The 25,093-nt window shown below is 39.1% G+C and overlaps 1 protein-coding gene across 1 annotated transcript in view; it reads right to left on the bottom strand.

The window, feature by feature from the left end:
• The window catches only part of LOC146461520 (uncharacterized), a gene marked incomplete at its 5' end in the record, with an annotated part of 141,367 nt that overhangs the window by 73,893 nt on the left and 42,381 nt on the right, over window positions 1-25,093 (bottom strand). The window contains 7 exons of the mRNA XM_085086768.1: window positions 13,388-13,705; window positions 14,915-15,223; window positions 15,895-16,212; window positions 16,886-17,194; window positions 20,103-20,423; window positions 24,070-24,378; window positions 24,750-25,073. Of these exons, the coding sequence (XP_084942894.1) occupies window positions 13,388-13,705; window positions 14,915-15,223; window positions 15,895-16,212; window positions 16,886-17,194; window positions 20,103-20,423; window positions 24,070-24,378; window positions 24,750-25,073 (2,208 nt within the window). The remainder of the gene's footprint in view (window positions 1-13,387; window positions 13,706-14,914; window positions 15,224-15,894; window positions 16,213-16,885; window positions 17,195-20,102; window positions 20,424-24,069; window positions 24,379-24,749; window positions 25,074-25,093) is intronic.

The raw sequence follows: 25,093 nt of genomic DNA, 5'->3' as shown, positions 1-25,093 counted from the left end.
AAGCTAAAGCAGAACCTAAGTTAGTGTTCATAGCGTGAGGTTAGCCGGTTAATGTTCTGCTCGACAGATAACAACAGCTTAATAAAGAACTGACTACCCAAGTAAAGCAGTTTGCTCGACAGATAACAACAGTTCTGGGAAGAACTGACTACCCAAGTAAAGCAGTCTGCTCGACAGATAACAACAGTTCAATAAAAACTGACTACCCAGGTAAAGCAAAACAGGATTAATATCGCGCGGTGATGGTTGAATTAATGTGGCGCGCGGTAGATAAAAACACTGCAGTAAATAAATGACTAAGAGATGACTAAGAGCCAAGCTATACAATACAATAAGTTCAAAAACCAGAATCTTAAAATTGATATAGGCTATTTACAAATTTCACTACTCACCAATGCCTTGCTTTGCTTTTATATGATCGTGAATCCATGACGAATACGCGCGAGTTTCCCAACCTCGTTCAGTTTCCCGCCATAATAACAAAGATTCAACAAGACCTCGACTCTCGGCAATGGTCTGAGGAGGTACATCCTTCCAAAATATCATTATAATTCCTAAACGTATACGTTGCTTTTCGAGATTTTAATCCGATGATACTTGCGTCAAATGTTGAGAGAGGAAATTTGTTAGCCAAATTCAAAGACAGAGAAAGCTGGGACAATTCACACTAATACAACTCAATTTCAGAAGTACATTGTTTTATCGAAGCTGGCGTCGATTTTTCTGAGCATCGCATTCTCAGGTGAAGAAAATAAAAACGAATGACCCAATAACTATTTTCCTCGGCTTTATGGTAGATACAACTTACCGAGTCGAATATGCATGTGTAAAGGTCAATCCTCGAGCAGAGGAAGTGGTCTGCTGTTATTCAATAAATTAAATTGCTGCCCGCCGCAATTATCGATAAATACAAAAGATTCCATTTCTTTGTGACAGTCTGGGCTGCGAAATGTTATGAAAACCAAGGCAAACCAATGGCAAAATCGGCAGTTGACCATGGAAAATATATCATACAATACCACTCCGGAAAACACTGCGTGTCGCAAGCCAGGAGTTTGTCTCGCGAAAGCGCAAGATGAAACTGCGTGTCTACAATACACTGTGGCTGTTTCATGTTACATTTCCAGGCTTTCGATGACACATCGCGTACAAATATTAAGAGGACCCCTGGGTGGAATTTTTTTCCTGCTCAAAGCTGCTCATGGGTCCGTAATAGTGTTTCACAGGGTACAATTTCAAACATTTTTTGGGGGAGGATGCCATAGGGATCCCTTACCCCTAGAAGTGTACACCCATGGCCGACGTAACAGTCCCGACCTTTCCTTGTCAGCATGGGCCCGGTAGTCTCCAATACTAGAGAGCTTAAGCAGCGACGACGGTAACGGCAACGAAATCGTGACCTGGAAATACAACTTTATTACATTTGTACTACTTCGCGATTATTTCAACTCGCTCAACTTCTAGAGAAACGGCGAACTATCCAGGAACCAAATTGGTAGGAGCGGCGTTCAAGTTAAGAAAGAAAATGAAAAATTCACCGTCGTGTGCTTACGTTCTCCAAAAACCTTAGAATTTGGTCATTTCACGTTGTTGTTTTGCAGAGGACAGCGAAGAAATGTACCAAAATAAAAAAACGCACGTGCATACAGATTGTTTTTGCTCATTAAACCTATTGTTTTGCTCCCTACTATCGAAAACCCTGGGCAACTTATTCAGCCAAGAGCAAGAAATAGAGCGGTAACCACAAGAGGCCAAGAACGAATTCCTGTTTACTACTTTATTGTATGCTAAAAAAACGTAATAAGCAACAACAACAACAAAGATGATTATAATAGCAGTAAAACAACTTATCAGCAAAAAGCAATTAAAGGAACATATCAAGAATGGAAATATTAGAAAGCAGTATAATTCTGGAAAAGGATTCCTTGATGCATTCGAATCTCGCATAGAGAAGGCTGCAGTTTTGGTGCTGTTTAAAACAAATCGCTTTTTAACGTAATATTGACAACGTCAATTTTTAGCGACAGTTCACTTCAAGAATTTCGTCCATGTTGTTCCTAACGCCTTCTTCTTAAAGAGTCATTCATGTAAGGAGTTTGCCGCCATGTCGTTATTTTGTGTTCGGTTATAGGTATACAAATTCATGGTTATTTAGGCTATTTCCAAATGAATACTGATTTAGCATAAAAAATCATTTCATTAAGTGGGTTATGAATGAAAAACTAAACAACTAAAACGCTTTTTCCGTATAAAAAGCGTCTACGTAAAACTTGTTTAATTGATTATTATTACTTAAAATTACTTCCCCTGTTCACACTAGGGTTGCAAAGTGCACTTGAGGCGCATTTGGTACGTGATTGTAATGTGAACAAAAAGCCTGTGGGCTTTAAGGAAACTTGACAGACATCATCTGATATTTTTCTCATACAACAGCCGTACATAATCTTGCCTGAAAAATCTATTTTCTAGCCTTTCGAAAGTAGAGCCCAAATCTACTTAAATTTTTGAAGTGCACTTTAAGTATACTCTGATCCTAGTGTGAAACGGCCAATTGTGGTGACTACCATCTCAATATCAAAGGGTAACAAAGGAGAAAAACGTTACAATGCATTAAAAACAAAGAAATAAACAAACTAAGAAAAAGTTAAACAAACAAATTAATCTAACTAAACGTTAGGATCACTTTCAATCTTCCCTTTGCCTCATTGGGACGACGTTAAATGGTTACGTTAACCTCTGGAACGTAGTCGTCAAACAATAACCTCCGCAGCAGTGTCATGGGTACCCTGCAAATAATGAAGAGATAAGAAGATATTGTGTTAGAAGGAGAAGTTTTAGTATATATTGAGCTTAATGACGCTTGTGTCATGAGCTTACTAACACAAATCTGACACGCTTGGGGTTAAGCTTGAGCTTGAACAATCAATGCCTTTTTTATATGACAATGGCTTTTTCACGTTAAAGTAGGAAATTCTCTAGAATTCTTAGTAGAACAATATTTGGTTTGTGAATCGTGATTTGAACACAGCCCTTTAAGAGTTTAGAAAAGCCGCCAGCTTTTTATAATTAAAGGAAATTTAGAGGTTGATGTTTTAAGCGATTTACAGTCAAGTCTAGTTTCATATTCAAAGCTTTAGACGCGCTTTTGCTTATACTAGAGGTTAGGGTTAGTGTTTGTAACATAACGCAATGAATCTCTGATTACACAGAATTAATTTCTCCACGTATAGTGTAAGTACATTTATTTCCCCTTAATCTCTGCAGTAATTTAACAGAATGCAGACGTCCCTATTTGAAAGAACGTTAGGTCAGTTAACATAAGCATCCTAAAGATGGTGCTGCGCATTATCTGTGTTTACTTAACTGAAAAATCTTTGCGGGATATGTTTGGATAAATATACATGAATGTGAATGGATTTATAAGAGACTTACCTAAAACTGGAATTCCTGGTAGTAATGCTTTGTGGAACTTCTTCCTTGAGGAGATTTCAGTGGACGAAGCTCGAAAGATGAGTTTTCTTCGGTCTCCTCGAAATTGTCAGTAGCACTGGTTTCTTCGTCTATCAATCCAACACATTTCTGTTTGTCTGTCCCCCTTTTAGCTTTAGCGCCTGGTAAATGCTTCCACTGCCTAAAAATCAGGAAGCTCATGACGGCAATTAAGATGAAAAGAACAATGCTTAAAGCAATTACCACAGGAAGAAGCGACTGTGAGGCTGTTTCATCTGTACAGAGAAAAAAAATGAAACAGAAATAAGCGTAAAGCTGTGTTTTTGTGTTTTATCTAGAGGAAAGGAAGAAGTTTGGTGAAACCAGTTGACGGAGAGATACAAAGTAAAGTATTTTAGGAAAAAAAGTAACGTAGCAATTGTAGGTGTGCCCATTTACGACGAAAGATGTCAATTGCGGGGGACTTTGTTTCTTTACTTACATGTTCTTTTCTCTAAATTTGGGGAGGACGAGGAGGGTTGCACTGTATAAACATTTTCGTTATATGTCAAATAGAAGTACCAGATATCTGTGGAAAACTCTGCTTGTAGAAAGTTAAAAAAAGGAAAATAATATCCCTTCTTTTTCAGCTTCTAGAAAGGTATTTCTATTTCCTTTGCATGTCGCTAAAACGCACCTTGAACACGTGCTCCGACATTTATCGTCGGCTGTTGAGAATTTGTGAATTCCGTTGAATATTTCCCAACATCTAAAATTGAAGGAAAGACAAGAGAAGAGAGAGAAAGAGAGAGAAAAAAACAGTTAAGAATCATTCACGAAAGAGCTGTATCTATGCTTGAAATTTCAAGGGATTGAAGTAAGACTGAACAAATGAAACTCTTGTTGTATGTTTAAATCAGTAAAAGTTTGAGTTGTCACATAGCAGAAGCTGTTTTCAATTTTCTAAAATGTACAAGAAGTTCCTCAACACTCCAACTACATTCGAGATGGTTTCTCTTTCGACCAAAAAATGAACATTTACTTCTGAAATTTCTTGAGTCATAGCATACGCCCGGTTTCCACTACTGAAGCAATCGTAAAGGTTATTGAACCTCGAAAATGCAAGTGCATTTTGTTGTTGTTGTTGTTGTTGTGAAAATGTACCAGTAATACATTCCCTGGTGATCACATTCGTCGTTGGAGGGTAAGTAAATATCGATGAATGTTTCTCATCTTTCAAAAAGTAATAAATAAATAAATAAATAAATAAATAAATAAATAAACAAACAAAAAACAAACAAATAGATAAATAAATAAATAAATAAATAAATAAATAAATAAATAAATGGGGTTATGATTACATAACAATTTTAGTTACTCCGCCGATGCCCTTGGTTATTTGTTTAAAAGTTAAAAAGAAGCTTTTGTAATTTCAATTATTTATGAAATGGTCCCTCTTTGGACCAGATCAAAAAAAAAAAAAAAAGAAAAAATTAACCCTCAAATATTCTTGGAGTCATAACGTAAGCACCATGATATACCCGTGCGACGCAAACGCAAAGGCAAGTCATGTCGAAACCGCAAGCACGAACGGTTTTCGTTAACGTTAAAACTTACCTGTGACACTTTCGCTGGTTTTGACTTCCGTCGTAGGAGAATTTGTGGAGACCGGTGAACGTTCATCTGAAACAAGAAACAAACAAACATCAGATTTTAGAACCATTCAATGAAGGGCCATTTTTATATTTGTCACGAGGTCTTAGCGATTTCATGAACTTAGGAACTCGCGTGGTTTGTTTAAATAACAATTTAGATTATTACGTTGAAACACTTGTCACTTTAACAACTGGGAACATGACATCTGAAACAAATATTTATCCCCTGACACTCCCGCTGAACTTGGCATTGCAAAGGCAAAGGTAAAACGTGAACAGGTTGTGAAAAGGAATTCGCTACAGTGAACCAATAACAGTGGCCCTAGTATTACGCTGTACAATTAACACTGAGTTATGCGTCTGGAGATGAAATATCAAAGTGCGGACGATTCAAATGGGCATTATAAATACTACATCTAACAAACTAGAAAATGTTCATTTGTATGAAAAAGAGAAGATATTTTCTGTTGCATTTTTCCGTTTATTATCAACATGGCTCTATATTGTTAATCTACCTTTGAGTTTGTAGATAACACGTGACCATCCGAGTGAAGGCTACTGATCATTACGCCTTCCCCCTCCCCTCCCCTTTCCCCGGTGTACCTTGACCCTGTAACGAAATTACGCTGTGAAAGGTAACTTATAACTCGGCTTTTTGTGGGTAGTGCACTGTATAGTGTACTACCCACTATGTCGTCAGGCACGTGAGAGTGAGTGACTGTTCTTAAACAAGGAGGTCCTCAGCGCGTGCACAGCACTACCACATGTACGCAATGCGTACCTATTTTAAATAAAAACAAAAGGCTGAAAAGCGTACTGATACTTTGAATGTTTTACTTACGAGGTGATCTGGTCTTTATCGGCCCTGATGCTGGAGAAGTAACACTGTCATTCACATAGATCCTGAAGTAACACACTGTAGACGGCTTTAAACCCGTTATTGTACACCAAGGACTGTAAATCGTGCATGCTCCTGGAACATAGCTCTCACGGCAGCTTGTCTTCACCCACGATAACGTGCCATTGTCCCATTTCTGGACACTATAGTTCGATGGCCTTGTGGGACGCCACTTAAGTCCGATACTGGAAACGTCTCGTGACGCAAGTTTTGGCTTTGTCAGGGGCGCAGCTACAGAGAATTAACAAGAGGTATTTGTAATTTAATAATTCATTTCATTCAGAATCCGATTTGTATTAGGCACCTCCTTGTGTACGTGCAAGGGCAGCGTACGTGTGCAAAAGTAAATCTTTTAAAATCCGGATTTTGAAGTGCACAGAGACGTGTTGTGGGGAACTGTGGAAAGTGCGAAGGATTTTTACAAGAGCACAAGTACACTGAGCCCCCTCGTTTTTCTTTTCTTTTTTTTTCTTTTATTCTTGAGAAAGACAGGCAAACTTAAAAAAGAAGAAAAATCTACAGAGGACGTTTTGCACTAGTACCCAATTGTGTTTTTCAAGTTGATCTACAATCCTCTTTGTGCACTTTCTTGTAACATTAAAAAATGGAGCATCAACACTTTCAAGTTACAAGCGTAAAAGCCTCAGAAGTGTATCTGAATAAACCTTAAGTATCCCTGCCATAGTAACGATTGATGGAAACAAAATAAGTAATTTTTGGCGAACTAATAAATGTGCAATTTAATCTTACAAATATTGATTTAATTCATCATGATCTTGGCCCGATTTTTGATCTTTTCTTTTAAAATTTTACACGTCAGAAAGCTGGACGCTGGTACCAGCCACGTTAAATTTATTACATACCAAATGAAATTGAATTTATAGATAATACCTTCAGGGATGCAGACTAAGCTTGCAGATGAACCATGCCAGCAATAGTCCAAACCTTTATGCCTGCAGTCCAGTATTAAGTTTTCGTTTCCATCACACTGCACGCCGTCTAGCCACATCGGTTTCCACCGACGTTGCTTGGTAACGAGTTGGCTATCAACTGACGCTTTAGCGCCGTTGTATCCCAGCTGATGGCAAACGACATTAGCATGTTGCAGGTTCCAGCCATAACTACACACTGGGCGCCAGTCTCCACTGTACAGAACTTCAACTCGTCCTCTGGACGGTACTTTACCATTAACCAACCGCACTTGAAAAACAATAGTGAAACAGGTGATCGATATGCACTGAACTTTCCACTGATATAAGATGAAAAACTGAGGTAAACGAATTACTAAACAACGGACACTAATGTAACGTTACAGAAGGCCTCAAGAAGAAACCTTTCGTTATGGATTAATATTTCTACGAGATGGGGAGCTTGCCAAGTTACAATTCGATAGTTCGCTTTTCCAGATTCAGTATGGGGAATAAAATCACACAGTAGAAACACAGAGCCATCACTGAGGAGTTAATAGGAACATGGAATGCTCGATGGCTGTCCAGTCAGTCAGTCAATCAATCAATCAATCTATCAACCAACCAACCAACCAACCAACCAACCAACCAACCAACCAACCAACCAACCAACCAACCAACCAACCAACCAACCAACCAATCAATCAATCAATCAATCAATCAATCAATCAATCAATCAATCAATCAATCAATCAATCAATCAATCAAAATACTAAGGTGACCTCATCAGCATATAAGTTCTGTTATCAATAAGGGCCCTGGAAATTAAAACAAGGCTATGCGCCAAAACATATGAAACTGTTAAAACTAAAACCAGTCTTTGCAGTGATCATTAATGTAGATGGCAATGCAGTCGATACAGATGTTAAGGCGATTGACTATGCAACAACAGTTACCTACGGTCAGAAGTAGTGGCTGGTAACAGTTAATATGGCGGTAAGCCGACAGTGACAAATTTATAGAATTAGTACTTATTCGTACCTTCTGCTCCAGTGCATACCACAGTCGCCCTCTTATTGCTTTTGCAGCTGTGTTCTTTTAATCCATCGTGAAGACATGAAAATATGGATGACTCATTTCCAATGCACCGGACATTGTTTAACCACCATGTTCCATTGTCATCGCTGTTGTCAGAAATGTCCACGTGAAATACAGATGCTCTTTCAAAGCCTAACTCACGACAAACCACATCAGCGTCTTTCTGGTCCCACTGCTGGTCACACACCCAGCCCCAAGTATTGCGATAGTAAATCTGGACCTTGCCATCTTGAGATGTAAGTCCCCCTTCTAAACGAACTGAAACAACATTGTTATTAGGTGAAAGTTAGCGACGCTGCATTACTTCTTACAGCATCAATGGAACCCATGAGGAACATTTGCATGTTTTTTTTTTTTTGCAGAAACCTGAAGTGTAGGCATTATTGATTTTATCCTGTGATAATCGTTTGAATTCTCAACGATGTAATGCGCATTTGATCACTTAGCTTTGCAATCGTTGCAATATATATCAACTAAGTTTCAAATTTAATAATTATTAACTGTCATATTACCTGATTGGGTGCAAACTACCCCTGGTGCTTGAGAGAAGGCAAATGTCCCGCAGTCACCATTTTTCCATCTAGAAGACCTACAATCTGATATCGACCTTTCATCTCCCACGCACTGAATGTGATTCATCTCCGTCATTTTCAATCCGTTTCCAAACGCCGGCCAGGGGATTGCTGCTACAGCTCCATCATATCCCAACTGACGGCAACCTACGTTCGCCTCTCGCTTATCCCACTCGTGACCACAAACTGTGCCCCAGACGCCATCGTAGAGAATTTCAAAGCGACCTTCACGCGGTGATTTCCCGTCAACTAGCCGAACTACGGAAAGAAAATCTATTGTTTGGTTTTATCAATAAAGTTGATAACGCAATTTGTCCACCATAAAAAGATTCGATTGCCGACGTTTTTAGCATTAGCACTTTATTTCTTCGCTCTGACAAAGGGTCAATGCTCGAAACGTCACTTGTACATTTGTGAGAGAGGGAGTAGACAAGGCGACGGACGACATCTTTGACGCGTTGAAAGAAATGACAAGGAGCGCATCTAAACCAGTCGGTCGAACATACTCTTACAAACACATGGGAGTCTGTGACATTTCTCTTCATCATGGTGACACAGAAACCCGCAAAACTTTTGAAAAAAAAATTCATCTTCCAAATCGGCACTCTTAATTCAGTTAATTCCCATGGAATCAACGAAAGCTTTTCTTTCGACTACTTTAATAACTTTGTTACTTTGTTGTTTTCCACGTTGCCATACTTCCACCAATAGCGTAGCTCCACTGTTCACTATTTAAACACATATAACCCACAACTCCTTGATTGGCTCTGACGAACGCCAGCACTCGAATCTCGTTACGGTGGCTAATTTACCTTTAGTTATCAACTGTTGTTAAACCATACTTTCGTAAGAATAAACGAGCTATCCAAAGGAAACTTGAGTAATGATATTTGTAATAGATTCATTAGATATTTCTGCCACTCAATTACCATAAAATATTTGATTCAATAGGCCACAAACAGCCTTTGGAGTAGGGACTGTACTTCCTATCTGTCATTGCAATGGCTAATGGCGTTTAAATTCTCGGGCTTTTCTACCGGCTCTTTCATCTGGTTGTAGGTTTTTTTTTCGTTTCTTCGTTCGTTCGTTACGTTTTTTTATGGTTAGTATAAGGGATTTTGCAATTAGCACCGAATTAAAGGTATGAGGTTTATAATGGTTGTACACAAAAAAAAATTAATTGAAGCTACATTGACCTTCTCGTTCCTTGCACAGTGTCAAAGCTATTTTGTTATCAGCACAGTCTTCATGCGATCCGCGCATTTTGTGGGCACATGCAAATATGGAACTTTCGTTTCCAAAACAGTGCACATTGCTTATCTGCAGGGGAAGGCCTGTTTCCTTGATATTTTGAGTTTCAAAAGCAGCTGATAGTGACCCATTGAAGTCCATCATTCTGCAAGCCACATCAGAATCCTGTTTGTTCCACTGATCGCCACACGCCCAGCTCCAACGTCTGTTGTAGTAGACTTGTACCAGACCTTCTCGGGATGAAGGTCTTCCAACTAAACGAATTCCTGGAACAAGACGGATTCATTAGTCTCAGCACGTGTGTTCTAAGATAAATTTCAGGTGGCATCATTAATATTTCCCGAAGAAATAAACTTGAGATGTTGTGAAATTCTTAAGAGATATTTCAAACACTTGTGACTTATTCCATTTGCAGTATACATCCTGGAGATTGTTTACCCGGCCTAAATGTTGATATTCTTAAAACCTGAGAGTCAGTATACAAAAACAGATGCAAAAGAACACATATGAGTACATGTATTGGTAGGCCTGGTGGAATGCCACATATGGCAACCACCAGCTAACAAGGTTTCACGTGCGTATTGATAAGAGCATTTATGGTCATTATCGTCATTCATTTTCCTAAAACTTGCTGTTATTACATAGTCGATAGTTTGGGCTTTGTTTTCCGTGAACCGGCCCTTGCCATATCCATAAATGCGCAAATATTTCTGTGAAGTGTTAGCTTGTGTGACGGGCGGAACATAGCCCCTCCCGGGTTCTCTAATCTTTCCAATAAATAAGTTCTATGTGTGACTTTTATAGTAAATTCAAGGTTGATATCAACCCTTTGATTACACTGAAGAATGTTTGTATTACATCATGTGGACACTTTCTACCTAATCATCTACAGAAAGTCCACTTCCTTTTATATTGATAATTACCTCGACTGCACACTACACCAGCATTCACACCGTAAAATGAACTTTGCCTGAAGCCTTTGTGGTCACACTCTACTAGTGAACTTTCATTTCCTGCACATTGGACGTTATACATCAAGGTCATTCTATTTTGAGCGACACCTGGGTGGTCGACCGCCTTCAAGGCTCCTTCAAATCCAAGCTGGCGGCACACTACGTTGGCGTCCTTTTTATCCCAGCTTCTTCCTCCACACACTGTTCCCCATATTCCGCCATAAAATACTTCGACGCGACCCTGGTTTGCAAAATAATCTCTGCCCACTAGTCGAACACCATCTATGACAAAGAAGAGGTGTATAAACATATTGCTTTGCTTTGTCAGAACGACGAACTAAGCACTCATGCACGTTCGTGTCTCTACGCGTTTCCGTTGCAGCACGTTACAACCTATCTTTCCAAAGAAGGGCGTGTTTGTTAAGGATACAACGTTAGTTTAAAAGCTGAAGCCCGTGCTATATATCAAATACTATACATAAAAGGAAGAAGGGAGGGTAGGATTAAACGAAGAAAGAAAGGAAGGAAGGAAGGAAGGAGAGAGGAAGGGAGGGAGGGAGGGAGGAAGGAAGGAAGGAAGGAAGGAAGGAAGGAAGGAAGGAAGGAAGGGATAGAGAGAGAAAGAAAAAAGGTCACAGCTCACACGCCATTTTTCCTCTCAAACCCCAACACTTTTGACACCAACGTTTCAGTACCTTTTCTGCGGACTTATTATAACGTCTGAATTCTTTTAAAATTAAATTAAGTTAAACTCCAATTTCATTTCTTCTTCCCCTCCAAAAATTTCAACTTACATTGGAAAGGGTTTTTATTACCTCTCCTTGGAATGCACACTACGCCGGCGTCTTCACTATGAGAACATTCGCTCTTTCCCCATTCACTATGATTGCAGTATACCAATGAGCTTTCATCTCCGGCACATCGTACGTTGTCCAACCATATCTTTCCTTGTGCTCTCCCGAAAGCTGCAGAATTGACTGCATTCATCGCTCCTTGAAATCCAAGCTCACGGCAAACTACGTTTGCGTCCATTAAATTCCATCCGTTGTTACACACTGTTCCCCAAGTTCCATTAAAAAGCACTTCGACTCGGCCCAGGTGTGTTTTATTTCCACCACCAATCAACCGAACTACGAAAAAACGAGTGATTAAATTGCATTAAAAATACATCTTTTCGCAACTGTATACAGCTGTTTCTACAAAGGTTGTCCAAAAGACCTCGCGACAATGCCGAAAGGTATAGTCTGGGAAATACCCAATAAATTTCAATAAAAGCTCAGAATCCATATTGCCTACCATCTCAAGTCTTCCCTATATGGTCGAGGCATTATGGATTCTGAATTTTTTATGGAAAATACGGTCGAGGCATTATGCATCTGAGCTTTTATTGAAATTTATTGGGTTCTTCTCAGACTACCTTTCGGCATTGTCATTGTCTTTCACGCTTTTTTTGGACAACCTTTGTCGAAACAGCTGTATACGTAGCTCCAAGTTTCTTATGTACTAGACTTGGAATGACCTTGGGAGAGAGGTCTACCCACAAAAGGAACTTTTGGAACGTGTCGGATAACAGAATCATAAATTCAACATGGCTTATTGAGCACTAGAACCCCTTGCATTCTTTTCCCTGACAATCTGGGCCTTTTGAATGTTCTACCGGCGTTACACACGGCAATCAGAGACAAATACGTTCTGCGACACAGCAATCTTTTTAAGGACGGTGCCTACTGATGCAGAAATATTTTTGCACAGTTTCTGACTATGCGGGAAAAACAGAGCTCAGTAGAAAAGCATTAAAATACAAAGTAATGTATGGCGTCTTTTTTCCAAATTGAAGCTTTATTATCTCTGAAAAGTGCATGGTTACCCCCAATTTTCTTTTTGGATTATAAGAGTACTTGCTAAGTTCTGATTTTTCCGCATAGTTGTAAATAGCGCAAAACTATCGCTGTATTAGTAGGCACCACCCATGGGAAACCCGAGTATCTCGAGATGCGCACAATGTATGCGCAGTTACAAAAGTAGACATTGTCCTTAAGGAGACTCAGAGACAAGCGACGGTCATTCCGGTTACTGGGTTGCACGTACGTCAAATTTTTGATGCCGTCAACTAAGCCCATGCTAGTTTGCTTCCAACGCAGTTGAGCGTCGTATCAGAAACATCGCGGGTAGTAGCAGTGCTTATTTATTGCTGATGACTTAGTGCATAAAAACTGTTAATGGCAAACTCATTTTTGTTCGCTCGTCAGGGCAGCAAACAGTTTGGTGGCGAGTCACGCGAACGAGAATTTGGATACTTCAGTGGTTTATCATCAGAAGCTAAAAAGTGAGCTGAGGAGCCCAAGGTAAGACAGTGTCGTTACAGTACTGACTTTTGAAAAGCGGTACTAATATTTCTACTTCGCGAGGAAGAATTGCGATTAGTTTTCATCCCCCGCGGATTTTGCAGGGGTGGATGACATCATCACCAACTCGGCAAAGAAGAGAGAGCATTTTGAGATTAAACCCACTCCCTAATATTCGATTATTGTTATGGTAGTTTAATTTACTAGTTTGTTGTGTCGTTCTATTATTATTAGGTATAAATAACATACACCAAATGCTACTATAGTATCATTATCACCTGTAGTACACATAACACCGGCATCTTCACCGTGACCACAGTTGTGTGATCCCCATCCGTTTTGATCACATTCTTTAAAGGAACTCTCATTTCCTGTGCACCGCACTTCATCCATCCATATTTCTCCTTCTCCTTGTCCGAAAGCCGCGCTTTTGTTTGCTGCCACAGCTCCTGCAAACCCAAGCTGACGGCAAACTACGGTGGCGTCTCTTAAGTCCCAGTTGTCATCACATACTGTTCCCCAGGCTCCATTGTGGAACACTTCCACTCTGCCTTTTGATGCCAAATCGCCAAAACCATCCTCATCCACTATGCGAACTGTGGCATAAAAAAAGTCTTCATTGAGTCATTCTTTCCTGAAGCTATTTTCGTTTTTGTGCTTCGTTTTCTAAATTCATCAATTTGGTTAATGCTTTTTTTAAACATGGGCTCTAACCAAACCGAGTATATTTTCATATTGACGGCCCCAAAGTAACCCGTTCCTCTTCTAAGTGATGTTCTTTTACTGTATTTACTGTATAGTCTTAAATTTTATTTTTTATTTTACCTGCATTCATGCTGACGGCTTTAAAAGGTAACTGGTCAAAGTAAAAAACAAATTATATAAAATAAAATAAAATAAAATAAATAAATAAATAAATAAAATAATAATGTAATAATCTTTATTAAAAATGACCAACTATTAACACAACTTTATGTTCCCCTAAAAAACTATGTACATTTTCAGCAAACGTAAAATTCGCGTATTTAAATTCTTGTGGTATAAGGATAAACATGTCCAACGTGAAGCTTAAAAAAATATAAAAAAAAAAAAATAAATAAAATAATAATAATAATAATAATAATAATAATAATAATAATAATAATAATAATAATAATAATAATAATAATAATAATAATAATAACAATAATAATAATAATAACAACTGACAGTCAGCCTGGTCTGTGTTCTTATGATGTTCTTGAAACGTGACTAGCGAAAAGGTTGAATGTGTAAGAAAACCTGTCAGCCAACCAAAAAACATTCGATCCAGGTAACGTTCAGATTGTTTTACTGGTCTGTCAGTATCGTCAACATCTGTTTTCCTGTTATTTACTCCCCGTAATTTGTTGGAAGAAATACGGTTTCAAGACCGTTTGAACCTTCAATTTTCGAGGAATGTGACAAGTGACCAAGTTTAGCTTTCACATACAAAAACTGAAAGAAGTAACCCCGAAAGTCTGATTTCGACTGCGTTTTTACAGAAAAATCTATGACAAATTAAGAGCTAAATAATACAGTTGAATATCAGGTTCATCAATGCAGCTTCGACAGAAAAAAACCTTGCCACTACTAGTCTATACTAAAATCACATTCCATAGTCGGTTCAGGGCTGAAAGTTTAAGAAATGTTTGACAAGAAATTCCGGTTTTTGCCCCTACAAACGGTCAAATTATGTAAAGTTCTATAAAATCACCATTATCGATCATTCCTATCTTACGCTCGAACACTTGTGATTTAATAAAATGTAAAGACATTTGTTTTACTTGTAGCACAAACTGCACCGGCATCTTTACTGTGAGAACAGTTCCCTTTTTCCAATCCATTGTGGGCGCACTGTGTCAATACACTTTCATCTCCTGTACAGCGAACGTTATTCATCCATATCTTTCCTCGTCCTCTCCCGAAAGCTGCTGACTTGACTGCAGTCACAGCTCTTCCAAATCCAAGCTGACGGCAGACGACGTTTGCGTCCTGTAAATCCCATTCGTCATCACACACTGTTCCCCAGGTTCCATTGATCAACAATTCCACTCTTCCCTGGTTTGCGTGGCTACCACCGCCAATCAACCGAACTACGAAATAACGGATTATTTAAGGGTATTAATGACAGAATCCTGAATTCCGCGTGGTTCTTTAAGAAAATTAACTTCTTATATTCTATTCTTATATGGCAACTTAGCCTTTCACAGGGACACTAAAACTTTGCTTTAAGTTCGGCCGCCACAATACACTGTGCAACAACTTTTGGTTACTTTTAATGCATTCTATATTCAGTATACAACTGTCTTATATTATATTCTTATATTTCTTTTATTACTTTCTTATGAGGCGGTATACCTGCACTAAATGTTTCTTAATGACCAGACATGAAATGCATTGTACTGTGTTTATATACTTATTGGATATAAACAGTGGCATCAAACTGCAACAGTTAACAATTATTCCACGATCGCGCGTTGGGTATAAGGTGATGCATAACCAACTGGGCGCGTAGCGCCGAGTTGGCTATAATCATCTCATATCCAACAAGCGTGAGTGGAATAATTGTTTTATTAAAAACAATCAAGAAGTATTATTAGATCTTGCTGATTTTGTTTTGCAGGAACAATCAGAAGACAATTTAATGGTCGTTATTTTTCGGCCATGGCATAAGGGCTCATATACCATAGCCGCTAAGCCAATTCCCCTGGAATTGCTTTATACAATGATCAGTTTTAATAAAACATAATGTACTTCTTATCACCTGTACTGCACATTACAGCGGCATATTTATTTTGGCGACAGTAATATGTTCCCCATCCGCTGTTGGTACAACCTGTTAAAGAACTCTCATATCCTCTACATTGTACGTTAGTCAACCATATTTTTCTGTTTCCTCCGCCAAAAGCCGCGTGCGCCTTCGCTGCCAAAGCTCCTCCAAACCCAAGCTGACGGCAAACAACGTCGGCATCTTTTAAGTCCCAGCTGTCATAACACACTGCTCCCCAGACTCCATTGTGGAACACTTCCACCCGGCCTTGAGTTGCCAAATCGCCCTGGTAACCCACATCCACCAATCGAACTGTGGGATAAAAGAGCTAGAATAAACTCTGAGGCACAGGAAAAGGCCAACATTACATACCCTCTAATTAGTTATGTAAATCCAAAAATAGTTGAATTACTTATGTGAAACAATTTTAAAATACTACTGCATAACAATACTGTGTCAGTTAAGGTTTGACTGGTCAAAGAGCCATGCACTGTTTTCACGCTGTACAGTAGAGTACACCTATTTTGTTATCGAGAAAATGTAAACCTATTTAAGAACCTGTTATTTTAAGAACCTGTTGAGGCTAACTTGGAAAAATACAGATTCTTACTCGTACATTTTTAACTGTATGCGATAATTAATTCGTACTTTTGCAGCAAAATTAGTTTTAAGAAAGTTTGGGTATTTTACACATGGTGCGTTTCGTCTGTTGTATAAATAAAATTCTAAAAACATACCATTTAAGGCTGTCAACAGAAACGCTGCAGTTGCTTCTAACCGGTACAATTGTGTTTAATTCCATCAAATTAAATACCATAATTGTTCCTATCTATTTCTTATGATGACATCGAACATAAACGATTGTCTAACCTTTTTTTAGAAATCTAAAATAAGGTTGAACACAAATGCATTACTAAAGCAAGGATTATGAATTGTAAAGCCGGCATCCATGCATCCTGTCCCAAAATACTCTACTCTGTCTTACCTGAAGAGCAGACTACACCGGCATCGTCACTATGAGAACAATTTCCTTTTCCTAATCCATTATGAGCACACTGTTGTAATGAACTTTCATCTCCTGTACATCGTACGCTATTCATCCATATCTTTCCTTGTCCTCTCCCGAAAGCTGCGGACTTGACTGCGGTCACTACTCTTCCATATCCAAGCTGACGGCAAACTACGTTTGCGTCATGTAAATCCCATTCATTATCACACACTGTTCCCCAGGCTCCATTGAAAAACACTTCGACTCGGCCCTGGTACGGTTTATTCCGACTACCAACCAATCGAACTACGAAGTAAGGAATGATAATTGCCATTAAATCCCGTCATTCTTTAATATACCTCGATATTATCTTCTTATGGACTAAATATGAAAAAGAGCTGCTTGGGAGAAAGGTCTCCCAAAAAGAGAAATGTTTTCAATTTGTAAGATGTTAATATAGGAAAATTCACCACCTGACGAGGGAATTCCACGTTAAATTTCACGCGAAAAACCTATATCGCACGAATCGCGAAGCGATGAGTGCGATATCGGTTTTTCAAGTGAAATTTAACGTGGAATTCACGAGTCAGGTGGTGAATTTTCCTTCAATCGCATAGCTTTTTAAAATGAAGCCGTTTACCGTTCTTTGGGCGAATGTTTCAATATTGACAATGGGCGTTAAAAAAGCTATTTCAAATGAACTGTCACGTCTGTCAAGAGCCAGCGAATAGGAAGCAAGCCAAATGCACAAAACTTTATTTGAACCTCGTGTCTCACAAATCACCGTTTCCTGAACTTTTACAGAGGCTGCAAATTACATGTATATTTTTACGTTGAAAATAATGTAACTGAATGTGCTGAGAGCTTTTATCATCGAGTACGTATTTCACCTTCACGAATCATAAACTCGAGGAAAACTCTTCAACAACGGCTGAAAGATGGGCAACGTGCATCCAAACTGAGAACTCAACAAATCTGCTGGTAAGTTGCTCTCCTCCAAATACGAATTACTGTACTCGAATCGTATGTTAAAATACAATGGTCATTGCTAACATGAGTTTTTGGAAAGGAAAACAATCAAAAAGTCAAAAAACTAAGTAAAAGCTGTGTTCGTTTCAATGCAGAGAACTGCTCTCGCCGCCTTCGGGATTGACATTCGACTGAAAATTGATGGAAATATTTACTGGGGAGTTGTTGAACGCTACCCCGGTAAACAGTCCGCTCAAAGTTTTCATTGGATATTCCGAATAACTGCCTTCGTCGTGACCTCTCTTCTGTACAACCGGCGGTAATGCAGAGGCTGAGCTGTTACCAACGTAACAACTTCTGGCCAAAGCTGAGGCGAAGTGCTGCTTGTGTTGCCCGTGTCGTTTGCAGTTGTGGTAGCACTTGGTGTAAAACCAGCCAGCTTGTTAGACATTCGGCGTTGCTTTTCAGCGGGATTGTGGCTGTAGCTAGAATTTGAATTGGGGTCTGCATGGCCTGTCAGCTCCGAGATTTCAAGTGGGTTAAATTCTTCACGAAGGCTTTGGATGACTGTTTTGCGGCCGCTTGAATTCGTGAATTTTCCGTCCAAGGACGCGATGGAGGCGATTTTCTGCATCATTTTTGCAAGGGTATTTCTACCGACGGGAACTGCTTTATACCAAATGTTTGATGTTGGTTTGTCCAGTGGAGTGAGGAGAAAATTTCCAGGAACGGTTTCACCTTTCGGACGATGTGCGACATACTCAGTGAATGCTCGGTATGGGTCCCGCTCTCCTCTATCAGTCTTCCAGATTTTGTTGTTGTACTTTCTGGCACTTTTCCTCGAACTTTCTTCGTCTCCTTGGCGATTCTACTTTGGCGTTCCTTATATTCAACGTACTGGTTAGTGACGGTAAAATCTTGTATGAGGCAGTCGTATTGCTCCTTAAAAGCTCGCATGCCAAGGTGCTTGACATTGTTCCACCAAACAAGATGAAGAAGCGAGCGAGGATTTTGAAGGCCAAGTGCTCCGGTGGACCATATTTTCTCGGTTTCATCTTCTTCTAGGGGCTGCGCAGCGTTCGGTTTATTTTCAAGACCTTTCCTCTTGAAATCCTTCTTCTTAACGGATAACATGTTGGCAACTTCATCAAATTTTTCATTTTTCTCAATGTCGAAGTTGTCGGGCGCTGGTGGACATGGCCTGTGGAGGAAATAGCGGCGAAGACTATTGCGGCAAGTTTGAGGGGAACCAGGCTCATATTCTTTGCCTTCGTCATCCTTTCTTGTTTTTCGTATATCAACAAAAAAATGCTTCACTAATTGGGGCGCCTCTGCTTTAGAAATGCTGTTTAAGTTCAGTTAAGTTTTATACTTTGCCAAGTACCACGACTGTAGACGGCGAACGGCGTTACTCGTGCTTTTTTGTGTGTTTTCGGAAGCCATATTTTCTTTGAAGGCCTCTAGTTCACCTTCTGTGTACGCTACAATTGAAACCGGCTCTTCCTTGGTAGCTGAAGTACTTTTGCTTGTTTCTCTTCCTTCCGCCATTTTTTCTTTCGCGATAGACTGCTGCCGATTTCTCGTGCTCGTAAGCGTAAGCGGCTTCTTGGAAAATCTCTCGAGGAAGTCATAATTTAAATTAAAACAAGGAAAATCTTCTGTTTCCTCACTTCGGTCAGGTTTTTGCTTTGTAAACGGAGACAAAGGTTTTGAAAACATAATTGTTTCCAATTTTGCCTGCGTTGCTATGAGAGGCTACGCGTTGCTATGGTGCAATATCGGTCAACCTCGCTTTCAAGTCACAATTCCACTCTGAATTCTTCGCCTCGATAGCCAATCAGATGGCGAGAATTCTAATAGCTTTGCGATTCAATGACGAATTGCGGCTGGCTAATTGACTGTGAGCCCCTTGCTCTGTTTCATGGCAAGGTTGTTAAAACTTTTTCTCTGAATGGGTGTAGTAGGCTGTAACAACTGCAAGGGCAGTTAGATCATTGCATTTTTATTGTTTATTGAAGTAGCTGGCCTCTTAAATTTAAATATAATTATTAAATAATACATGGTTGTAGAGTTAATATCGGCTAAGGATCATATATGTATACATATTAATTAGGTTATTCTCTGTTTATGCCATCATCATCATCATCGTCATCATCATCATCATCATCATCATCATCATCATCATCATCATCATCATCATCATCATCATCATCGAATAGCTAATGTATTTCAATATATTTCTTACCGCCTGTGGCACATATTACACTGGCATCTTCAAAGTGATTACAGCTTTGTATTCCCCATCCGCGGTGGTCACATTCTGTTATGGAACTTTCATGTCCTGTGCACCGTACGTTATCCATCCATATTTTTCCTTGTCCCCTTCCAAAAGCCCCGATCGGGTTTGCTGCTAGAGCTCCTTGGAATCCAAGCTGACGGCAAACAACGTCGGCGTCATTTATGTCCCAGTAGTCAGCACATACTGTTCCCCAGACTCCCATATGGTATACTTCCACTCGGCCTTTAGATAGGAAATCACCATGATAGCTCCCAACCACCAATCGAACTATCGCATAAAAGAGATTCATTAACTTCTAAATAAATAAAATGAACAAATAATCAAATGTAATGTCGTAACAAGGGGGGTACTTGGGCAATCTCCCGAGCTACGGGCTCATAATAAAGTGCTTGACAATAATCCCGATTGAATTGGAATTTGAAAATGCTGGTTTTTGAGGAGAGGGGAAAACGGGAGTATCCGGAGAAAAACCCTTTCGGAGCAAGGACGAGAACAAACAACAAACTCAACCCATATATGACGCCGAGTCCGGGAATCGAACCCGGGCCACATTGGTGGGAGGTGAGTTCTCTCACCACTGCGTAATTCCTGCTCCCCTGTTTATCTTATCGTAATCTTAAACAGAATCTGAAACGGCGTTTTCTTCTTGGTTTTCTAGCAACTTTTTCCTTACTACGCATCTTTCAGTAACGGATGTTCCCAGTTTCGTGTCTTTATATTGAGGTTAAAGTGCATATGACATTTGAGGCGAATACAAACATTCAATTTCACTTCCAGTGGGATACACCGCGGAAAAGAAGAGACTGGGGATAGTATAACTGTGACGTCAATACAGGATCGCTACTCTTGTTGTTTCTCTTAATTCATTTTAAGCATTCAACATTCCCAGTCATACTTTCGTTCATACAGTTCGCTTCCCTCGAACACGAAAAACAACTGAGGAACAGAGAAGCCGCCCAACTAGCTTTCTTGAAAGCTAGTTGGGGCCTTTCCCAAGGCCCCAAGGCTCAGTTCTGGGACCACTTCTCTTTCTGCTCTATATAAATGACATTCAAAAATGATCGAATAAACTCCAATTCTTTCTTTTTGCAGATGACACTAATGTTCTTTTTGCTCGTAAAGACTTAAAGTCACTAGAATTTATACTAAATGAAGAATTACACAACCTATATACCTGGCTGACTTCTAACAAGCTTACTTTGAATATTAAAAAATCAAATTATGTTATTTTTCGCCCTCACCAGAAAAAGCTCAACTATCAACCTCAGATCTATATTTTTGACAATGAAAACAACAAAAAGGTTTCTCTTGAACGTAAAATCTTCATTAAATATCTTGGATTGTTAATTGATGAAAATTTGTCCTGGAAGACACATATTAATTCTGTTGCAACAAAAATAAGTAAGACAATTGGGCTAATCGCAAGGTTACGGCATATTGTTCCTACTTGCACTCTTCTGAATATTTATCAGTCTCTAATCGTACCTTACATAACTTACGGTCTCATTTCTTGGGGCAATGCATGTAAAACCTTCCTTGATCAAATCCTTGTCCTTCAAAAGCGCGCATTGCGGCTAATATATTTTGCTGAAACAAACGACCATGCCATACCTTTTTTTGTTAAAGCAAAAATATTACCAGTACAATTCTTGTATTATGAATCCGTTTGCAACCTCATGTTAGATATAAACAGAAACACTGCTCCAAGAAATATTTTGAATCTGTTTTCTCGAATTTCTAGTGTCCATTCCTATAAAACGCGTTCCTCTACCTCTGATCATTTTTATACAAAGGAATCTCGCATTAATGCCACACGAAATGCATTCTCGCGTGTTGGGGTCAAGATTTGGAACGGGATACCTGCAACTCTAAAAAAAAGTACAAAAAAATCTTTTAAAGAATCCCTAAAAGGAAAGTTATTTGATATACTTGAAAACGTAGACTCCTATATTGAAGTGGAAGCGATAATTGACCAAATGAAAAACTGATCATCCATATCCTTCTCTTTGCCAGTATAATCGGATTCCCCTTTTCCCTTTTCATCTCTTTTCTATTGTAAAATTAATGTTAATAAAAAATTACATATAATTTACTTTAATTTTGATGTATAGCCTAATCTAAATCTGCGTTATTATGTAAAGTTAAGTTTTCCGTTTCCCAGCATGTTTGTAAATCACTGTAATTTTTTTTCCGTTGTGTTCTGGTGCTCGTCTTATCCCGCCTCGATTAGCTTTGTGGCTATTTGCGGCACAAGCCCTTTAGATGCACCGAAACGTCGGTTCCTATCACTCATATTTCTTGTTTCATGTATTTATAAATCATTTCTTTTAAGAATTTGTAAATAAATAAATAAATAAATAAATAAATAAAAAAAAATTGAATTGGTGTTATAGCCCTGCTATCCTGTCTTGCACGAAATTGTATCCCAACTGAAAGGGAAATTTTGAGGTGGGTGGGGGGGGGGGGGAGTTGAATTCCCCTCTCCCCCTTCCATAGCTTCGCAGCTATAAAAGAACTATAGATAGTACGTCCAAAGATGATAAATACCGCAACGGAAAGTGATCAGATCATATTAACTGTAATTGCGTCACGGTTGCCAAATGGCTGCAATCTTGAATTCGCCGTTCCGGGTGATCGTGGATTTCCCAAAAACTTTAGGGAAGTGCCGAATAGCCCATTTTACAGTTGTGTGCTAAGTGGCCTGGCCTTGGATTGGAAGTGAGGCTGGGGTAACCTTGTCTTGAAACAAACCTCACTACTTTTCACATGTAGATCATGCTGTTCTTATGCTAACTAGTTTTTATTTCCATATGAAAAGCACTGGGGTTTGTATCAAAACAAGGTCAACCCCAGCCTCGCTTCCAATTCAAGGCCAGTTCACTAAGCACACAACTGTAAAATGGCCTATTGAAGCGAAAAGTAATCAAAACTAATACAAAATCACTAACATGAGCTAAAAACACAAATGTTACAATAAGAAAAGTAATTTTTCTTCATTTTAAAAACTGGGATTTTCCATTTTCTAAAGAAGCTGCGTATCAAAAATTGATTGCCATGGTGACATCAAAGTCAATGAATAGTAACCGAACACAGTATACGCTTAATTTTATTTGTTGCTTTACCCAATTTGTTAATGGCGGATTGAAGCCTACCTATACAAAATACTTTATTTAAAATATAGAGCGCACTGCTCTTAATTTGGTAGAACAGTCAAAATCTCAGTCGAAGATTCCACGGTTTAATTCACACCACGAGGTGACAACACTAATCCAAAATGGCCGTCCGAGTCTCGTCTTAGGTCATGAGGGCGTGCGCCCGTGGTACAATGAGATAAAATCACCGTGCCAACTGTTAAAACGGTTAAACTTTAACAAGCAAAATACTCGTTCCTTCACACTCAGACCTCACAAAAAATCGTAATTAATTATGGCCATCAATGAATTACTTTTTAGAAAGAAGGCATGAGAATTGAATATTTTTTTATTGATACTTTTAGAAATAGAAATTTTTACCCACCGAAAAGGGTAGCAACTACAATAATTACAAATCTTTGTATTTTGTCCTTCACCAGCATTTTAAAAAAATATTAAAGTTCAAATGAGGCCTTAACCTACTGCTCAAATCAAACGTTAAGAAAATTCAAGCTTTCGCTGATCAACGGGCATCATCAGGTTTGCAACAAAGTTACGTTGAACACCATTCATAAATTATGTCGAACTTAACCACAACAATACCAAGTTCAGTTTTTTTTTAATAATTCCAGACCAAAAAACTACCACACTAACAGATGTTAACAGAACCATTACAGTCATCAATTAATTAACGATTGAATTCCGTAACTAAAACTAGCATAATCATTCACATGTACCCCTTTCACACTTTTTAGTTCCTTTATTAGAATTAAAACGTTTACCTGAAGAGCAGACCGCACCGGCATCATTACTATGAGAACAGTTCCCTTTTTCCAATCCAATATGGGCACACTGAGTTATTGAACTTTCATTTCCAGTGCATCGAACGTTAGTCATCCATATCTTTCCTTGTCCTCTCCCGAAAGCTGCTGCCTTGAGTGCGGTCACTGCTTTTCCATATCCAAGCTGACGGCAAACTATGTTTGCGTCCTTCAAATCCCATTCGTTATCACACACTGTTCCCCACGTTCCACTGATAAACACCTCGACTCGACCCTGGAATTTTTTGTTACCGCCACCAACCAAGCGAACTGCGAAATAGCAAATGGTTTAAGTCCTTTAAAAAGACAGCGTTTTTCTCGTGCCTATTGTATTCGACTTGAAAAAGAACTTAATGAGAGAAAGATCTTCCAAGAATATTAACTTTTAGTACGTTCAAGATAACGGGATCGTAAACTGTGCATAGCTCATGCATGATAACAAGTGAAAACCCCTTTTTGGCCATGACCTAGTCCAGGTTATTTTAGATTATGAAACTCATACAGTATTTTGCAGTAAGGATTTCAATATTTATGTTTATATGCTAAAACAGACAAAATGTTTGTTGATAATCAGATATGATATACATTATTATGTCCAGATAACATGCATCAGCCTGTCAGTATAATGTGCTTCTCATCACCTGTGGTACACATTACGCCGGCATCTTCATCGTGATTGCAGTAGTTTATTCCCCACCCACTGTTTCGACATTCCATTATGGAATTCTCATCTCCTGTACACCACACTTTACCCAGCCATATTCGTCCTTGTCCTCTTCCAAAAGCCGCGGACGTGTTTGCTGCAATAGCTCCTGCAAAGCCCAGCTGACGGCAAACTACATTGGCGTCTTTTAAGTCCCAGTTGTCATCACATACTGTTCCCCAGGCGCCATTGTAGAACACTTCCACCCGGCCTTTAGATGCCAAATCATTATGATTACTCCCGATCCCAACCACCAGTCGAACTGTGGTATAAAAGAGCTTT

The sequence above is a fragment of the Pavona decussata genome, unplaced genomic scaffold (assembly GCF_977016875.1).
Source record: "Pavona decussata unplaced genomic scaffold, jaPavDecu1.1 SCAFFOLD_197, whole genome shotgun sequence".
NCBI lineage: Eukaryota > Metazoa > Cnidaria > Anthozoa > Scleractinia > Agariciidae > Pavona > Pavona decussata.
Note: the sequence above shows the minus strand (reverse complement) of the source record. Positions and strands in the feature narration are given on the sequence as shown.